Below are 20,796 nucleotides of genomic sequence, written 5' to 3' on the forward strand. Positions count from 1 at the left end.
AGCGAAATCTAATATGGTGGTTCATAAAATTTTATATTTTGAATTCTCAGATTATATTAACCAGTTTACATAAATATTTGGGCCTAGGATACACGAATACCCTCACGATATTTCGTTTCAACGTTTTCAAAGACAATTGTTTATATGATTCACAATAATTGTCCGCTTTTCGGGAATCGAAGCCGCAACCTACGAATACCAACAACTACTTCTGCTGTCAATATATACTGAAAGTATCAATAAATATAAAGTACGTAACAGAACTAGGGCTTGAATAACAGTATTAAAAATCATTTCCATTTTAAGTGTCCTCGTGCGAACATGAGTGTTAAGAATGAACGGTATTACCGTGTGATAAGAATCAAAATCACATAAAACTTTCGTAGTAGTACAGTTTCAATCAGTTCCCGTCAACACGGTCTCTTGATCACAATCTCCGTGCTCATGCACCGTGGCCCCGGGAACTTAGTTATCACAAGGCTGGACGCATGAAAGCAAACGTCTCTGTATCCGCCAAATTATATATTTTAGAAATTATTAATATTTATTTTTAAAAACTGATACGTTACCTTAAGTACGTTGATTGGTATGTTAAAGCTTTAAAGGGATGAATAAATAGCTTATTAGACTGCAAAAACCTTTAAATCTTATGCATATTTCAAATCACCCTATTAATAAAGTATTATAATATGTATCTGTATTTTGAAAACGATATTTTTTATTATATTATCATTACTTTATTTATTATTACTTATATCTTCATCAACAATTGTTTCAAAAATAATAACGTAATGTTAATATAATATACTTCGTTAACTATTAAGGATTACTACATGTTAAAATGAATTATAGTTTACTATCTGCCCTTGTAAACTTGTACTGCCAGATCGCAGTAAAAATTGAAAATAAAAAAATAACAAAATGTAATATAGAAAATATAAGATAATACTATGATATAAGCATAAGTTAAAATAATAAAAATACTAAATTATAATGTAACTAAATGCCATTGTAAAGTAGTAATCCAGAAGGAACGGTGAAGCATAAGAGGCAAAGAATAAAAGGTAAAGAAATGGATAAGAATGGAAGATATTGTGACGGATAAAAGAAGAATGAGTGAGAGATACTAAGAAGGATTTAGATTACTCTTTCTACAATGACAATCAAAAATAAATTTGGATAAATAATTAATAAAAGCTGTTCTTGTGACCGCAAAACTTGTGAGAGAGATCCACAATAACGGCGAGCTATTAAAAATATAGAAAAAAAAATAAGACATTTTTAAGTGACATCATTGTACACGGTAGACTTGTAAGTAAATGAACATTCACCCTTTAAAGCTTCCAGGTCAATCGCCCTGTATATAGATTACGTAAAAAAAGTAAAAACATTGCACAGTTAATTACTAGTCTATTGCGATTCATTTCGTTACGTTACTGCACGTGTAGTTTCACGGCGATTACCTTTGGCTCGACTGTATTTAGGGCCCAGGCAACCGGCACACCCATCCCCGGGCGTGTTCGCTAGACGGGCACCCTAATTACTGTGTCACATGCTTACGTAACCACGATACTGTCGCGTAATTGTTTTTTAATTGGCGCAGTGTGTGCAGCGCAGGCTTCGCGTGCCATACCTGCGTCAATAGATATAAACATTCATCTGCAAAAAGTTGTTGTCCACTATGAATAAGACCTTTTTATTACTATCTCATAGTGAATTCAAAAATACTACGAAATATAATAAAATGTTCTGAATCATTTGTGGAAATGTATACAGGGTGATTGCTTATAGTTGTAAAAGCTTTTACTTCTATTTGTAAATAGCTTGTGTAGATTTAAAAATCCAACATAATATAGCAGGAGGGACCAATCGGAGGCTCTTTGAAAGATTATTTGTGGCTCTACATATATGCGAGTGCCCTTTTTATTTGTAGATTATTATAAAAATACTAGCTGTTCCCGCAAACGTTGTTTTGCAAAAAAATAGGGTTTTAATTATTTAAACAAAAAAATTATTAATTAAAACAAAAAAAAATAAGGGTTGATCGTAGAGAGGTGAAAATTTAAGGTTGTATGAATTTTTGTATGCTGTATCATAAAATAAAAACCAAAAAAATTGTCTAAAAAATAAAAAAATAATTTAGGGGTGGACCACCCTTATCACTTAGGGGTATGAAAAATAGATAGTAGCCGATTCTCAGATCTACTGAATACGCATATAAAATTTGGTAAAAGTCGGTCAAGCCGTTTAGGAGGAGTTCAAGTTCGAACACCGTGACACGAGAATTTTATATATTAGATTGTGTAATTCAAACACCGGCCAGTATTACCAGCCTCTGAAAGTTTGTTTGTTATCAATAATTATAATATCTGTAACGTATTATAATACAATTTTAGATATTTATTCAATTTCGTTTCGCAAAAAATACAAATTTTGAAAAAATGGTTCGGTGTACGTATTAGGGAAACCGAAAAGTAATGTCGCTTTCTTAAGTTAAATTCACACGACTACATTTTCAACAAGTTTTTATTTCTAATCTACAATACCACCTAATCTAATCTAATCATCAATATTTCTAATCTACAATATTACCTTCGTTATCAACAACCTTTTGTAATCTAGTATACAAATTTTCAATGCCGGTTTTTCTGTAAAATATGTCGACAGAAACGACTTTACTTTCCGGTCCTTCTAGTACACAGCTTGGCCGCCCCTGCACTCTACTAAATCTCTTTGCTTGATTTTATTAATCGATCAGTTTTAATTTATTAAATTGCAGTGCCAGTCAACTTTAAAACCCAATAAATCTTAGGGTACTTATTCAGCAATTTAAAAATACATATATGACAATAAACCGGAAACTAAATGTATTAGATTGGAACTAAACTCGCTGAATGTGTTGAACACGTTATAAATACAAATGATATGCAAACAATATGTTTACAATAAATTAGACCACTGACGTCACTTCCTGCGGTAGTTCTCCATTATTTACCATATAAGGTGTTGTAACGCGACTGAGTCGAATCACGGCACCGCAAGTATTAGCAATAAGGCCGCATACCTCTCACTCATTATACTGTCGTAGAATATAAACAAAACCTTGGATATACAGGGTGATTGCATATAGATGTAAAAGATTTAAAGATGTTATTTTAAAAATGAATAACGTAATGATAATATAATATGAAAAAACGTTTTCTAATTTCTGATTACTAAAAATAAATTGATTATTTTCTATCTATCCGTACAGACTATACTGTCAGCATTTATAGGCCTGTTACACTCTAACACAAAAAATGAAATAATTTTACATATTTCTAATTGATCACCTTATACAGGTGATTAAAAAATAGTTGTTTTTATTAAAAATTTTTGCTAACAAATAAGCAATTCCTGTTTTTTACACCTGCAACCGTCTATATTCATATAAATAACAGGTCCAATTTCTACGCGATAATAATTACACTGATATGAAGATATTAGAGAAAAATAAAATAATGAGTAGGTATTTTAATACTTTTATACCTATAACCAAACAACCTGTGTAACAAAAGTAATTAAAAAAGTAAATCTGCTTTATACCAGTCATCATAATTAAACCTTAATGCTTTGATGAGTTGGCTTTTTAAAAATATTATTTAAAGGCTTGGATTTCGTATAATTCTTTGGGACTTAGAATTGTAATATAATCTTTTCTGTATTTTACTTTGTTTAACTGTTGAGGAAAATTAATTTTCAAAGATTAAGGAATACTTAAGTTGAGACTCGACTCGAGTTTCGAATCCCCATAGGGTTCGGATAGCTTCGGCAAACTTGTCATCAAAATTTTGAAGGATAATCATCATTATTTAAGCCGTACCACGCCCACTACTGGACAAAAGCCTACCTAAAGATTTCTTATGAGACCGGCGAGAAACGGCTTGCATCCAATGTTTTTGGAACGCTTCGTCTGTTTAACGAAGTCATCTGTTCACTGTTAGTGGACGTTCTGACGCTTCACTTGCCGGTGTATGGTCTTTACTCCAGAACTTCAAGGTCCACCAAACATCTGTTCTGCATTAAGTTATTCATGAAAAAATATTCTTTTTCAAGATTCTGACGATTACTTGTCTACTATTCAAAAGTGGTCTAATGAACGCTCGGGTCAGTGGGCCAATTGGTGCCAGTACTGAAGAAAACGTCTAGAAACTTGCCCTCGCGAAGAGTGAAAACTTTAGCAGAAAGAATTAAGCTATCCCTACGTCTGAATTTGACAAATGATCAGTATAACATAGATGCTGCAAAGGGTCACGGCGCTTTAGAAACAAGTGCTAGATGATCGTTGCAAAATGTTAGAGTCTTGTGGTAAAAATTCGCATATGATTTTCATAGTGAAATAGTTGAAATAATCAAAAGAACCGACCACCATTTAACCTGCTCCATCAGCAATTTTCTCGTAAGAATTTTTTAGAAAATCTTAAAAAGTAATGCGTCCCATAGATAGGTTATGTCAAATCAAACTAAGGATGTTGAGCAATCAGGTAAAACTTTTTAAAGCAAATAAACCGTAATTCCAAGTAAACAGGTAATTAGAAACACGTGTGGTATTCACGAACATCCTCAGCTGTCCCGTTCAACTTATTAGCAAACATAATTAAGGATGTGTCCCCAGGCGTATATTGTAGACATTGGTATTTTTTTTCAACATACTTTTTTGTTCTTTCCCAGAAAGAAAAAAATAAATGTATGGTAAGTGGAATAATGAAAACTTCATATTAATATCTAATCTATTTTATATTATTCTGAAGTCGTACAAGCTCCCACCCATTCTCAATAAATCGAGATTTATATGACTTTCCGCTGAAAGAGAATCATAGATTCTAATTTTCTACTTCACATGAGCTTCCCATCCGAAAGTACGGCTCTGTTTTTAAGCTAGATTGTTCATGTTTTAATACTCTCTCTCCCTCTCTCAGCCTCTCTCTCTCTCACCGTTTGTAATTATTGGTAATGTACTATTTTTCACGGTACTCCGTGTATATTGTGATGCATTTTCATACATTACACAACGAGTGTTAAAAAAGGACATATGTTTTAATGTACTCTGTGCATTGTATGAGAAACCGTGTGTTTTATTTATTCTATTTAAACACCTATTTTAACATTTTTTTTAACTCGATGAAGATTCCTCGTGCAGTTGTCGAGTTTTTCACCTAGCGACACATTTGCTAATTTTTAAACAACTAACAAAATAGGTGAAAGATCTAGAAGTTCGAAGGTCAAATTATTTTCAAAATAAATTTAGACGCACATGCTAAGATTAACGGTAAGCGAAATGTTGGTTGGTAACAAATGTACTGACTGAAAAACTTACGCCATTGGTTTGAAAAGAGCACTCGTTCGATTTTCAAAATATCAAAAGTTAAGGTTTCCCTGATGGTCACCGATCTTCGTAACAAGATGGCACTTTAAGAAGAAGAATTGGTTGGAGTATTCAGTGCCTGTAAATATTTTACCGATAAATGTTTTTAATTACGTACCTTTTTAAACATGATGTATAAAATGTGTGTACATTGTTATTTTTGTAAGTTAATAAATAAAAGGAAAGATACCAAACGAAGTGGTATTCCAATATCGTTAACAAAAGATAAACTACATTGAATTTTTTCCATAGCATACGTACTTACGTAAGTGTGAACATTTATGATTCAATGAAATGATTTCACTTGTCATAATCTGCAACACATCTGCAACGTCTCAATTGTTTCAGCGCGTGTAAATCAATCATTCGCCCGTCGCTTATTACTCGTATATAGTGCACGAATGTCGCATTTAATTTTTACTGCGTATATATAAGACAGATCCTATTGATGAAATGGTTATAACTAAAATGTTAAAGTTAAAACTAATTTCACTATCAATTTCGTAGAAACACCAGGCTCTCCACCATTTGTTACAAAAGGATTCTTGGGTACTTCGGTCACATAACTCGGAGGCAACCAGAGTGTCTTTTTAGCTGGTTGACGTAGTAAAAGTAGAGAGATCTTTCTCTATATCTCTATCGATTTCTCTCTATCGATCCCTTCTCCTTTTCTTCTTCTGTGCGGGTGGTGATGGGCGTCACAGTGACGGAAGCGTTGAAAGACAGATCAAAGAAACTTGTACAATGTTTTCCAGGTAAGACACGACCTTGAGCAAAGAAGATAAACGACCAAGAATAACATTTGTTTAATGAAAAAATTGTATATTTTAGTAATTTTCACAGGACTATGTCCTACGGGTGATTTTAAAGGGTAATGCTGTTGACATCCATATAAAATTTTGAACTGAAGAAAAGAGCTTTTTATGGTATAATATAATATAATAATACGAGTATATATAAATGAATAGAAAATGTAAGTGTAAAACATTAAATCCGCTATTACACATGTTTTAAAAAGATAAATAAAAAAATGATGACATGAGGCGGAAAAAGTTTGTCAATATATACATATGGAACCTTTGTTTATATACATAAGAATAGTAATAAACATAAGCAAAGTCCGATGTTTTTACGGTAACACTTTTAATAAAGACGAGGTCGTTCAACCTATGTCCAGGCTCCGTAAAATTACGAACTTTATAGGCAATTCCCTATGATTTTACAATAAACTCCTGTTTTATACTTGCTTATAACCAAGCATTATATTTTAATAACGTTATCAACAATACCTTATAAGAAATCTATTGCAGAGTAGAGGATACGTGATAATACAGCTAAGAAATGATGAGATGAATAAAAAATAGTGAGAAAATAATATATAATAATGTCCCTGTCCACCCACAATAGGGGAATCCCGGAAAGCGGGATGGCACCTTAAAGAAAAAAAACTACAGTAGAAAACGTATTTGTGAAATTGATAACAAAAATCTGACTAATGTTGTTAAGGGTTTCTTCCCAGGTACATATGGAACCCATATTAGCCATTACACCGAAGCATATGTAATTCTAATTTCTTTCAAAATGAGCTATTCTGGCATTCTTATTATGACGTACACAAATAACCAAAGCGAACTTTGGTTAAAGTGAATAAAAGAACGAATAAATGAATATAAGTATACTATTTTAAAACCAAACTTTTTTTTAAAAAACACCTTCACTACCTACATACACATTAAGCATAATCGCCGTGACAAATTTAACTTTGGACACGCGTGGATTTATTTTCCGAATGTTTATATCGCTTAACAACTATAATTTGTTGTAACCGATACGGATAGTAACAACCGATGCAATTAATAATAAGAATAAATTAACAATCGAAAGTGATGACGTCATCTAACGCCACCACGAAAGGAAGCTTCGTTGAGTCACCGAGTCGGCTGCACATTTATGGTCAGATCTGACCAAGTTTAGTGTGGGCGAAGCGCGCGTCCTACATTCGGACTTAATCCGCGATCATAAAGATTGAATCGCAATGACATTTTCCGCGACGCTGCACTTTGGTGGACTCAATTGGAAGATTAACAAATAGTGGAAAGTTAGAAAGCGACGGCGGTTGACAGTTAATGGAGGCGTTAAGAATAAAACAAATATAAAATCGTGCGCCAGACAACTTTGACCTTGTCTGCAGTGAAAGCAATTTAAATTATTCGCGCTAATTGCCTCGATTCCTCTCGTCTGGACAAATATCAATGTCCGTCTTAATATAAAACACACAATGAGATCGTAAAGGAATGTTATTAGCATTATGTCAATTAAAGTTTTTTTTTTTTAATTAAATTTTAAAAGATTACGTCTTTCGTTGTTCTGATATGCATTTCTTATAAAGCATGATCATTACGTACATAATAGTAATAATGAATTTTTGTCGTTCTTTCTATGAAGTTTGTCATTTTTTTTTGTAACGATGGTCATTCTTAGAATTTGCAGATTTCGCGGGTACAAAGGAGTAGAACACTAAGGGCACTTAACACTCATTAGCCTAAACCTTCTCCGAATCAAGTCATTACCAAATGTTATTACCAGATTAGAAAGTCGGTAAGATTCTGTTAAAGTAACCAGGCATATGGGCTAAGAAAGGAACATGGCTTATGACACGTTTAGCATTCCAAATTAAAGGAACCCGCAAGAGCTGAATCTCCACTTGATCTGCTGTTGTGAGAAGAAGTAACGGTAGAAACTCCAGCAATGCATCTACCTATGATACGATCAGAGAAAACCTGCCCAATGCATGCAGTTGCCTGTATGCCCAAAACAAGAGCACGCAGATGAGGTATTTCATCTCGAAGTCTATTGCATCATCTCTATCGGTACAGACCCTGATCGTCTGTTTCTTCGTAGTTATTCAAATGTAATGATATAATAATACAAGTTGCGGTGATGTTCAGATAAACTGAAATTTATCATTATTGTATCCTGATATATTAACTAGTTTGGTCAATCTTTCCTTCTAAAATTTCATTTCTGCAAATATCATGTAGAACGCTTTGTTCTCGATAAAACAATCTTAAAATTTAAATCAATTCAAATTATTTTAAAGCAGGTAAAAGAAAAATATTCTATTGGTGCATTCTAGACTTAAGGTTGAAGGTTAAAATTGAATATTTTTCGCTATTTTTCAAATCGCTCAGGTAAAGTATAGTTTTAGCTTCGGCTCCTAATTAAGAATGAAAGTAGTTTCCAAATGCCATCGTCATTTCGTCGTTGTTTCAGCCCATAGACGCCCGCTGAAAGTCAAATGCCATGCTAAATCAAAATTACTTTTATAACCTAACGTAAGTAAGATATATTTATATATATTACACACATACATGTATATCCTTATTTACTATATACATCCTTAATTTGATCTGTATTTTCACCCAAAAGATTGGAGCTTCCTTTTTTAAATATCTTGGGTGTCTATAAATACAGTAACATAATATTTATACTATCTGGATTATTAATTAACTTACTTTCAAATTACTACCTACATCTCAATTCTGAAGAACGAAGCCAGCACGAACCTCGATAATTTCCCACGGGTTTCATTGAATATTTAACACTATGCAAAGCTCTATTGCATTCCTAACGATTCCAGTTGTGCTGGAATGCAAGCGCTATTTCTCTCTGTTTGCATGACTTGTTTTACCGATAGTTTTCATAATACTTTTTAATGCAGTTTTATGCAAAATCGAAGAGACTATTATAATATTAATATGTCCGATAGATTTAGACATAAATAAAATAGCTCAAATGAAATGGTTCATTTTGGTTATTTTCGCCACTATTTTAATTAAAAATGAAATAGGTGTATCATTTCGAAATTTTATGTCAAACTTGTGTAAAAAAATGACGACAATCAGGTAATGCTACGCTGTGATTTGTATTCTTAATAACACATGCCTTTAAATGTTTTTTTTTTTAATTAGCATTATTAATTAAAATATTAGGCGGACCGGAAAGTAATATCCCTTTCTTAAGTTAAATTCATACGACTACATTTTTAACAAGTTTTTATTACTATTTAACAATATATTCACCTCCGTTATCAACCACCTTTTTCCATCTAGTATACAAAATTTTAATTCTGTAGCGGTAAAAATCAAAAGATTTTTCTGTAAAATATGTAGACCAAAACTGCATTACTTTCCGGTCCCCGTAATATAAATTATAATGGCCATGTTACATATAAGACAACGCGATATGTCTTATATAAAATTGACACATTAATAGGTAAGAATTGAGTAGTGTCTAGAAGGAGGTTGCTATTAAAGCCTGGTGGAAGCCTGATAATGGTGTGGTCTGGAATTCTGAATCTAAATCCATGTATTGTCCTATACAAATCTCTCAGTAATAACTGAGAGTCTAATATAAGTTCCAGGCCTTGTCTTGGCCAATGAACTTATCCATTTACTGTCGCGTCCGGTCACTTGTAGCCCCTCGAGTAAAATCGTCACGCACTATGCACGTCGAGTCTCATGCACTTGTTTAAATATGCGGTCACAGCTTCTATATTTCCAACACACCGTTTCATGTTCAGCTCATTTTTTTCCTAAGCTACATTGAAAATCCAGGAAAAAATAGTTTTTCGTTAACAAATAAGACTTAATTTGATTAAATAAGATTAATACAGGCCTCTTCAAACAATATTTAACATTGGAGGTCTGACGACTAAAACGTTTATTATGAATATTTACCGTTTAAAAAGTTTTTTTTTTTATTTTTTCATTAAAATTGATAATGATTATTTGATTCCAATTAAAGTATAACATTTGCTATATAACTCTGGACAAATATCGAATTTGCCAGTCTTTTACCACAAACTTCTGAAGTAAACATTACTACCGCTTTGGAATGAGGATCTAAGAAAATTTGTCTATAATTACACCTTTTCAAAATTCACCCCATGCGACAGTAAATACAGAAAATTAATCAAAGATGAGCTATAAATATAACTATTTAAAACCTTTTTTCGGGCTTTATTGCCAACTCTACGAGCCATGGAGAAAACGAGTCAGGAATGAGAGAATCCGTAGACGGACGATAGTTACCGATGTGGCCCGGTGGATAAGCCATATAACGCGTAGAACGGATGGTAGCTGGGGTCTTTGGTTTTGGACTAAACCACGGGTCGGCAAGCGCAGTATAATACCGACAAGTTTCCGCCACTATCTCAAGGTCCCAATGGGTAGGAATATAGAGGAAGGAAATGTTGCCTCGCTCAGGGGGCGACGATAAATGTCGACCTGTCTTGCTAGCGTTCTGTAGAAAGATGGTACAATGCACGATAAACAAAAATAAGACTCAGTGGTGAAACAAAAGGGAAGGCAAAACAGATATATAAGTAAAGTTAAAAAGATTAGATATTAAAAGAGTTTATCTGGAAAGAAAACTATTATTAGAAATTAAATTTTAAAAAATGTCTAAATAAATGTAATAAATTATGATACTGTAATCATCTGTGATCTAGGAATGAGAACGAAGGAAGGAGAAGCGTGAAAGAAGATATGCAAGAGAAAGGGAAAAAGAGATTGTGAAGGACATGAGAAAGGAATATAAGAAATTGAAAAGGATGAATAAAATTAAAACTGTGAAACTATTGTTTACCAGATAATGTAAGGTCTCTGCCCTGAACATGGTACGAAGAACGAGAGGACCCCAGAGGCTCCATAAAAAATAACCACAAGGTGAACAGGCGACCTTATTAAACTTACAACACTCGAAGACACTGGATACAGCCAGTTTCCTACCAGTCCTATTAGAAATCCAATAAATAATAACATATGAATGAATAACCATCCCACTCACTACACTATACACCTACACGTGTATAGTTCTCCGCGTGTGGACGTCTTCGTCGTAACTGGGGTACGATTCCGACGGTTCAATTTCGATGAAGCTGTACAAAGCCTAGACCGGCTAGCAGCATGACTTCTAACACATCAAAAGCAAATGCACATATTTAACAACCAAATACAGTTATTCGTCGTCACAAGTAATATCAACATCAAAACTAAACGATATCGAATAGGGAAATTTCATAAAACGCAACACGTCAGCAGGTCAAGTCAATTTATTTACTAAGGTCAAGTATTTGTCGTGACATTGACATCCACGTGCGAACGCTGCTAAGCAACGGGGAAGCAAACAAACAACCAACTTAACAGCACTTAAGGTTTCATTCATAGTCCTAAGGTTAACGTTAGACGTTCATTTTCTTGTCTAAGTGAAATATTTGTTAGTTGTGATATATTAGATTTATTGATGTAATAAAGACTTTATGAGTGTCATCATTCATTAAATGGAGCGTGTAAACTGGTGGAAGCCTGAGAATAGAAAATTACGAGGCTCGAGTGTCACGTCGATATCCTTAGAGGACGCTGATCCTGCTGATATTAGAAACGGTTGGCTTACTCTTCGAGAAAATAAGGTACTTTTTAGTCGATGTTTTAAATTTAGATTATACTTATAACTAGCTCTCCCGACAGACTTTGTACTATTAAAAAACCTGTCACAGTCCAAAAAAAAAAGATCCAATTAAAATAATGAAACACCGAAATTTCTATAGTTATTATACTAAATAATGTAATACGAAACATAGCAACAATATGTCTGAAGATACCCTATTCGATGTATTTCACCAACAACAATAATGAACAAGTTTGAAGGTCTCGGAAAAACAATGCATATAGCATATTGCAGACCTCAGCGCGCAGAACAGCTGACCGCTAGGACCTTAAGCTTTTGAAGTGAAAACCACGGACCGGTAAACTTTTGGCAAGACCTTAGTAAGTTAGCAGATCAATATCAACCGGTCCAAATAGGACCTAGGCCTCCCCCATAGACTAACTAATAAGTTAGTCAAGGCTTCTCCATAGACTAACTAATAAGTTAGTCTATGGAGAGGCCTATATCCAACAGTGCGCGGTTAAAATAATGACAATGTCATACGAATGTTTACCTGCTTACTCTTATACATGATTGAGAGTACATTGAGGAAACAAAGCACTATAAAAGTGGAGATGGAATGTTTACTTGTATAATAATAATAAACCGCGTTATAATCTATTAAACTTGAGTTTTGTTTCTTAAGGTCATCAACCTACGTGATATAATATCGGCATAGCATTATAGTTACAACGCAGTGGTTGCGGATCGTGCAGCCGGTTTCGTTCGGCTTAGTCACGTCGGCACGGCCTGTAGGCAGAGTAACCTTCGTTACATCACAGCGCTTTGCATACGGCCTCGCTGACTCATACGCAGGTTCGCGAAAATCTACAGAAAGCTAGCTGCAAACTAAAATCTTATTTAAATTAAATGGCGACCATCATAGTGTTCAATTCCGTCTACTGACAATATAAAGCAGCATTCAGTTTAACGTGCTCTGTAAATGGTTTAATAACTGGACTAAGGATTGTCTTATGAATTGATATAAATTGCGATGGGGTACTACGAATTTGTGGTACTACGAATGTTGTTGTTATCGAAAATCGTCACATAAAGGGTTTGTATGCGATGAATGTTGATCATAAAAATGTTACAGGTTCGTTGTCGACTCTAAATATATCTATTTTTTTTTATTAAACAAAGCTTTGCCTTTTGGCATATACAATATATGAGCGTGCGGGCTTTCTCGAGATCCTCGGATGACTTTCGACGATCCCAAGTCGGAACAGGTTGCTAAATTCAGAATTAACTAAGACTTTCGTTAAATGTAAATTAGTGGTGCACGGAGGCTTTTTGGGCAAGAACATGCAGAAGAGAACCGAACCTAGGTTATATTATCTGTAGAATTTCTACAGGTGAAATTACGTTTATGTTCATTTTTCCATCTATGTTAATATTGTTCACTATATTGTATTGAAGTCTCGCTTAATATTTAACGGCGTATTTACTGAAGTTAAATGTCTTATGCGAGAGACTGTTTAGATAGGTACTACCGCGGCGAATACTTTTGGAAACAAAAGCTTTTAATCATTACCATGTTTTTATTCAAAAGAAAATACATGAAATTATTAGGCTGAATAGAGATAGAGACGTAACGTCTGGAGCTTTCTATGGGTTGACCCTGCAGGTGCCGGGTCCATCGCGTTGTGTGAAGAGTTCGCGGGTACGAGGCTCAGTCCTAACGATCCGCGTAGCCAGTTTAAGAAGGCTTTTATGCTATACATTGACTCCTTTCACCGATTAGATTGACCTACCTTATCAAATTTTAAATAATACTAATGTTACTTTGGAAGCCAGTTCCTGAAACGAGCTGATTTTCGGTCTTCACCAGGATGAATCCTATACAGAAATATTTCGTTTTTATACCTCCTATTAGTACCAGTGAAATATGTATGAGAGTGAAACACGTTGATATAGTATAAAAACATTTACTATTATAAAATTGTAAGTATATCTGCAAAGGTAAGGGCATTTGAAATAAATACGGTCATATAAAATAGAATTATATTTAATAAAAGATATAATACATCTCCACAATGTATGGAGTATGTTACTATACATTTACGAGGGCTACATTCTCTCCTAAATTATGACAAAACCTTTTATAAATTTATAAAGATTTAAAAAGATACTACTATTCACTTTGCCTATAATTGTAATGTTTATAACATTCGAAAATATAGTTCACATAATAAACTGTAATTATACCACACTCGATATTTGCTAAATTATTTATTTCGTCTACGCTATGTATATCTATCAAATAGTTTGAAACATTGTGACAGATTTTATATGGTTACAAGGAAATAACCATTAACTACACACTGTGCTGCCATCCATAAAGAGAACAAGGAAGGAAAAAATAGGTGCCAAGTGCATTTAATACCGGATACAATATATGTGACTTACATGCAAAGAATCAGTCGTAAGTAACGTTACGGTGGTGATTCTCAAGTAACATTGTTAATTAATATTAATTCTACTAATTAATGTTACGTCGATGGTCGGAACAACGTCGATCTTATTCAGGCGGTCTTGTGTTTTATCTTTATACTGCCAGACGGGACAGACGTTGTCTTGCCTTAACCATGTATAATTAATTCGAAACAAACTTTATGTTTAAAAAATTTAGAAACTCAGTATTTATTGTAATATATTTTGTTACACAACATTTTGTATGGCTTTTCTAACTCGAGAAAAAATCATATACGTACCTATGATGACCAAAACATAGGACGAAATTGAAAAGCTAGCCGCATTATTATTTTTTTCAAAAGAAATTTTTAGATAAATGAAATCATACGATATGTATTGTTACTTATATGTCATGTAAATATAAGCTACCTATATATATTACTAATAAATTACAACGAGATTTGTCATTGTTAGTTTGGGGTCTTCATTGTCCTAAGTCTGAAGCTGTTGATTATTGCATAGCAACAACTCCGTCCAAATTAGGCAGCTGTGTCCACACAAAATCGGACTCGGAACCTGTCTGATGTCAAAAATATTCTTATACCACGTTCACATTTATGTATATGTATTTGTTTGAACAAATTCCCGCAATCATTGCCCTGTTTTAAAAAGAAAATTAAAGAAAATTAAATTAAATCAGTTGTATAAAATGCTTGAATGATAACATCTTTGAATAAAATACGTACATTTATGGAATATTTCACATATTTGTGAATAATTAACGCAAAATGTTCAACAGTTTTAAACAGCATTACTAATTTAAGTCTTAAATTTTAAATATAAAGTGAAATACATTACGTCCGTAGCGCTTGCTTAAAAAATGCGCTTTAAAACCCTTATAAAGTGTTTTAAGCCGTGAAGGCTCTCTACTTAAAATCTTATCGTGAGATTTTTACGAAAAATTACGGCCGAGATTTAATTTGCGGTTGCACAGTATTATCACTTATTTTTTTTATATTTCTTTAGTTAAAGCTGCCAGAGTTACAAAACCTAATAAACATACATCCTCACGAAAATTAATGCTGCGTTTAGGTTTACCATGCGGTAGGACTTGGAGATCTTTCTTGTTTCCAGGTGTACGACGTCCAGTATATCTTTTCAGCCTCCGGAACCCACAGGTTAGCTGCTTAGAGAGCTATGGTCACTGTAACGTATATATTATTATTTCCGGGTTTTGACCACATGTGATCCTCACTGCCTTTGCCAACTGGTTGTAGATGTTAGTGGTATTTTGACACGATTTGGCGGAATTTTGTTAATCGTTTAACCAAGAATCTTGTGGTCCTTAACAACCATGATCGCTTCTGTACCATGTGAAGATATGGTGTCGTTAACTAACTTTTATATGAACAGCAAAACGCTCGCCTTATGGGGTGCTAAATAAAGTTTTCATGTGTCACTCAAGCACACGACCCAGCGTTGCTTGGCGGTGGCCTCGATGTTCAGGACACACAACACCAAAACGACATCGTCAATTACAATTATGTAGTACTCTGAATTTTGATGAAATTTGATGCTTTTTCCTACCATATTATCATTACTTTACATTCATTTTTAAGAAAATATTGTTTTTTGTATAGGTTGTATGTTACTATTTAATACATTGACAGAAAATGAGCTTTTCATTAATACCTTGAAAGCTTTTACACCTAAAACTAACCACCTTGTAAGCATAACAATCTTATACAATCTCACTCAAATAGACACATCTATGTAAAAAAAACATAATAACATTACAATAAATTATAATATATTACCAAAACCTGTGTCACATTTCAATGAAAAAGCATTATTTTTATTATGAATGTAGTTATCTAAATACAAGTTCAACATTTAACACTATAAAATTGTAGTCTTTGTATAAGTGAATTTGCGTCTAATTGGCTTGCTTGTTGTAAAAAAATACAAAAACATTAACCACAACTTATGTTTACAAGGTGTACATATATGAACTTATTGTCCACACATTATCCTGCTTATGTGAATCGTGAGGACAAAGGCGCCCACGCCGTTACTGCAACGAATAACCTATGCTACTTTATTGCAATGTATTCCTTTCACTTAGTTTCGAGTACGTGTAAACATAGTCGATATTTTACACTCGATTTAAAATCGATTTCATAATTGATACGTGTTGATACTGCATTGCGCTTATTTCTATGAACTTGTTCAATACTTACACATATCGAATCAAGATGAAGTAATAAAACTTATTATTGTCCAGAAATCTCCTTTCAGGAGGACTTTCAGGTGTTTACAACTATTGCAAAGTTGTGTAATTTCTTTGTCTCGATATAGATGGGGCTGTAGATGAGGTAGGGTTAATAACACTCCTTATGTTTGGGAGCTAAGCAAATGCGCTTATGCGATTAGTTAAATGTATTTTTTTGCATTTTTTACGACCTAGATCAGTGTTACACGACTTTTTTGTGCCACGCCCCATTTTAAATTTCTTATACCCCCTTTTGGTGACATACATATTTTTTTTATATTAAGCCGAAAGAGAAACAAGTGTAGAGTTCATTTTCTAATTATCTTCCTTAAAGATCAAATCACCCCCACTGGAAAACACTGACGTAAATAAACGATACATACAAGAAAAGGACCAATATTTAGCCACTTCCGCACATGCAGTGGTAGTCATGCAATAAAATGCACCGCCCGCCAGCCCGCTGATAAATGCGTATGCGGCAAACAATGCGAATTACACAACCGCCACCGCCAAATCACTCAACACGTGTTTCACCCCTCCACGGGGCATCTTCAGGAGTTATGTTACACAGAGGTCTCTGTGTTTGAATTTTATTGCATGACTACCACTCCATGTGCGGAAGTGGCTAAATATTGGTCCTTTTCTTGCTTAAGATGGACTTCCGCGAGGTAACGCCTGATTCCATCAAACGATATATACGTTTTGCACTAACAAAATATGTAATTTTTTTAAAATGAAAGGATAAATACCTGAACTACTTACCTTTTTCTGAATTTCATAAAACTAGTAACTTATTAAGGCAACTTTATAACTGTGTAATTGTAAATATTTTTGACTATACAATCAAAAAAGTAACAGACGATGTTATCGAACAGAGAATTCAAGTTCTCGGTGGTTACACATTAGCCTGCCACAATGGCGCACTGTGCAGTAGCCAATTAGCATTGCATTCTTAATGATGCTCATTACTTTAGTTAGTAATGTCGTTCAATTACCGACATTCAATATTGCATAGAATGTTTACTAAGGCCATGACAAATATGTTATCTTGAAAGACGGCAGAAGTCAGTTCAATTATTAAACAGTTAAAACAAATAGTAATATTTGATGATTTGAAATGCGAAAGTATTACCTTATTTAATTTAATTTTAAAATGTACACTTCTTTTTTGTTTTAATAGCCCCTGTTATTCGGGGGCATCTCATTCCCCCTATCTTATTTAGGCCAGAGACTTAATTTATCTATAATTTTCATTGTTAATATTTTATTTTCATTCTCTTCTCTAATCCTTCACAATTTCTATTGCTACATCCTTTTCCATTCAATACATTATCTTGTTCTCTTTATTTCATTCACAATGCTTACACACATCACCTCTCTTCCTTCGAACCATTCTTTGATATCATTTAAAATTTAAAATTCCTTATTCCTTTTTTATTTAACATATTTCTCTTAGTATACCCGACCTAATATTTTTTTTAATAATCTTGATTTTTATTAAATACCTACTTGGTAACTTTTCTGCGATAATCTAAAAATTTGCGGCGGCTTTCTTTATTAACCATTAGGGAAGCGATGATGCCATTTTCCTACCTTGTTTTTCAACTTCTCTTCACACTCATAATACAGTCACTTCGAGTTTCATGGACAAGCTCGCAGTCGCACAAAGAGCTTAGTAGATGCTATGCTCGGGATTTCTCCAAAAGTTCTAATCAGAAATGGGCAGATGCCCAACTGGAATCTTGCAGACGAACAAAAGTTATTGACATAACCCACCAGATTGTTAAGTTAAAATGACGATGAACAGGCTACATAGCACTTAGAACAGATGGCCGCAGCAGATTTAAGATCCTGCAATAGAAACCACGGACTGGCAAGCGCAGCATATGATATCCGCCCACAAAGTCAATAAACAACTTTTTTGCTTCAAACCAGTCTTATGTGATATATATTTGACAGGTCCACGTCCAGCGGTTTTACGGCTGAATTAACGTTGATAAAGATGAATTTGAATTCAAAGATAATATTAATTATGTACAAATACATCTGCTATGAAATCCCTCTTTAGAATTCCAATAATAATAGCTCAAAAACCTAGACTTTTTTATCTTTTGTTATAGAAAACTCCTTGGTACATGACTTTGGGCTTGAATAATATGTTGTCTTTTTTAGTTTGCAAAGAATAGAATAGATTTTAATATGTATCATTCGATACGATAAATAAGACGCGAAACCTTAGTATAACTTAGTGGATCATTGCACGTTACACATTTAGAACAGGATGTTTGGTTTCTTGTTGTGGAACGACCTTCGGGTCGATATTCTGAACGGACGGAAGCGTTTGATTCAATAGAACAATAACATTAGCGATCGGCAGGTTGTCTCCGCGCGCAGTGGCGCGTAGGCGCCGGCCTCTCGATGCCGCCTGTGCTAAGGTTGACATTTCATTCATAAGCGAAGCGATTTCGTATACTTCATAAATGCAATTGATTTAAAATTTCCGATTTAGGTTATCAGAAAATATAGTAATGTGTAATTATTACATAAAGAGAGATAACATTGTTACTATGTGTGATAAAAACATAAAAAAAAAACTTTTGTTTTATAATACTAGCCAAATAGGACCATATACAATAAGCATTTGTGTACATTAAAGGAATTTTAGAAGAGCCTTGCTAAATAGAAACTTGAATTAGATTAAGCTCTTGAAAAAGACATGCTTACAAGTGAAACCTCCGAGAGCTACAAACGCACCGTAATCTGAAAATAGCTCACAATAAGCTCAGAAACATTTTTTATTATCTTTTGTATATTAGCTCTTAAATAGTATTTATTGTTTATTTTTGCGTCTTCATTTAGCGACAAAATTATTACTATAAAGTTACAAAATCGTAATGCAAATATATAATTTAGAAGTAATTGTTTTTTTGTGAATATGACGTGAAGATCAATGTTCACGTGATGGTAAGTGATACGGCACGACAAAGCAGTGTAACACAAGGCTAAGCAGTAAAAAGATCGCTTATTACTTTTAGAACTGAAATGATACCGTCGTATATATCGGGTTTATTATGTTACAATGAAAAAACATAAAAATATTTTAATACATATGTGTGGGTAATTATTTATAGATATGTAACTTTAAAGGGGTGAATGTGTAGCTGATTAGAAAGGATTTTTAACCAACCCGTAGAAAATGATAACTCTGAAATGTTTTATTAATTTAATTTTCCTGTTGAAAGACCCGTGGCAACCTTTGACAGTACAAAGTCTACAAGGACACGAATTCAGAAAACGCTTTTTTTACTACATTATCGTTATGCTATTTAATATTTCTGAAACTATTATATTTTTGGATTCAGCGTACATTTTTAAGATACATTACTTGGCAGCAAATGAACTGTTACTTTTTACACTATAACCAATCACCCGAAACCAATAAATCTTGTAACTTTACACCGGATACGTCTCCACATCCGCGTCTCTAAGGACACAGCCTAAACACTCCACATCCAGCCCGCCTTATATGGAAGCCTACCCGCCATCAAGAATTAAACCCACGTCTCGATTCGATCCGTGCAATTTATTTTATATCAATCTGCATTTAATAACACACGCGATAAATTAGATAAAAGGTTTAATTAACATTACATATATATACATACAAACTCGTTCCAAATACTCCATGACGTCTTGCAAAATTAAAGAATTTTTATATTAGTTAAAAGAGGATTTTAACAAAAAATAATATCTAAAATCTCTCTATTTGTACTTTATGTTCTGATAATTGTAACCAATTGTGTCAAAATTCGTCTTTTGAGTAATCTTGAATAGATATGCTAAAAGAGTCTCAAGTGGCAGCCCTAACCATGGGGTTTCTGACTGAAAACCGCACACGGCTTTCACATCACATCGAAATATTCAAAACTTAACTCTCCAAGTCAACATATTGTGTGAATGTTGGCTATTGTAGTTAGGTATAATATATACAGAACACCACTGATAAAAATAATTGTTTCCAGGCACGGTTCCAGCAAAAGCAGCTCCAGGAACGGGAGCTAAAGATAGCGTCGCTGTATGAAGCCCAGCAGGCGCGTGCGCTGGACAAAGTGCGCTTGTCGCCCAGCACCACCAGTGCTTCCAGTTCCCCCGCGCAACCGCCTGTACACCCCGGAAAGGTGACATGTCCATACGTTAAAAAGATAAATAATTATTT

General features: G+C 33.8%; 1 protein-coding gene across 1 annotated transcript in view; it reads left to right on the forward strand.

Moving 5' to 3' along the window:
- Nucleotides 1-20,796, forward strand: part of LOC137919756 (zinc finger C2HC domain-containing protein 1C) — a 54,287-nt gene that overhangs the window by 19,785 nt on the left and 13,706 nt on the right. Inside the window, exon 2 of the mRNA XM_068762936.1 lies at nucleotides 20,603-20,758. Coding sequence (XP_068619037.1) covers nucleotides 20,603-20,758 — 156 coding nt within the window. The remainder of the gene's footprint in view (nucleotides 1-20,602; nucleotides 20,759-20,796) is intronic.

This window comes from Battus philenor, unplaced genomic scaffold (genome assembly GCF_028537555.1).
Source record: "Battus philenor isolate CCGP_79_NKW_IND1 unplaced genomic scaffold, ilBatPhil1.0.hap1 SCAF_17, whole genome shotgun sequence".
Classification (NCBI taxonomy): Eukaryota; Metazoa; Arthropoda; class Insecta; order Lepidoptera; family Papilionidae; genus Battus; species Battus philenor.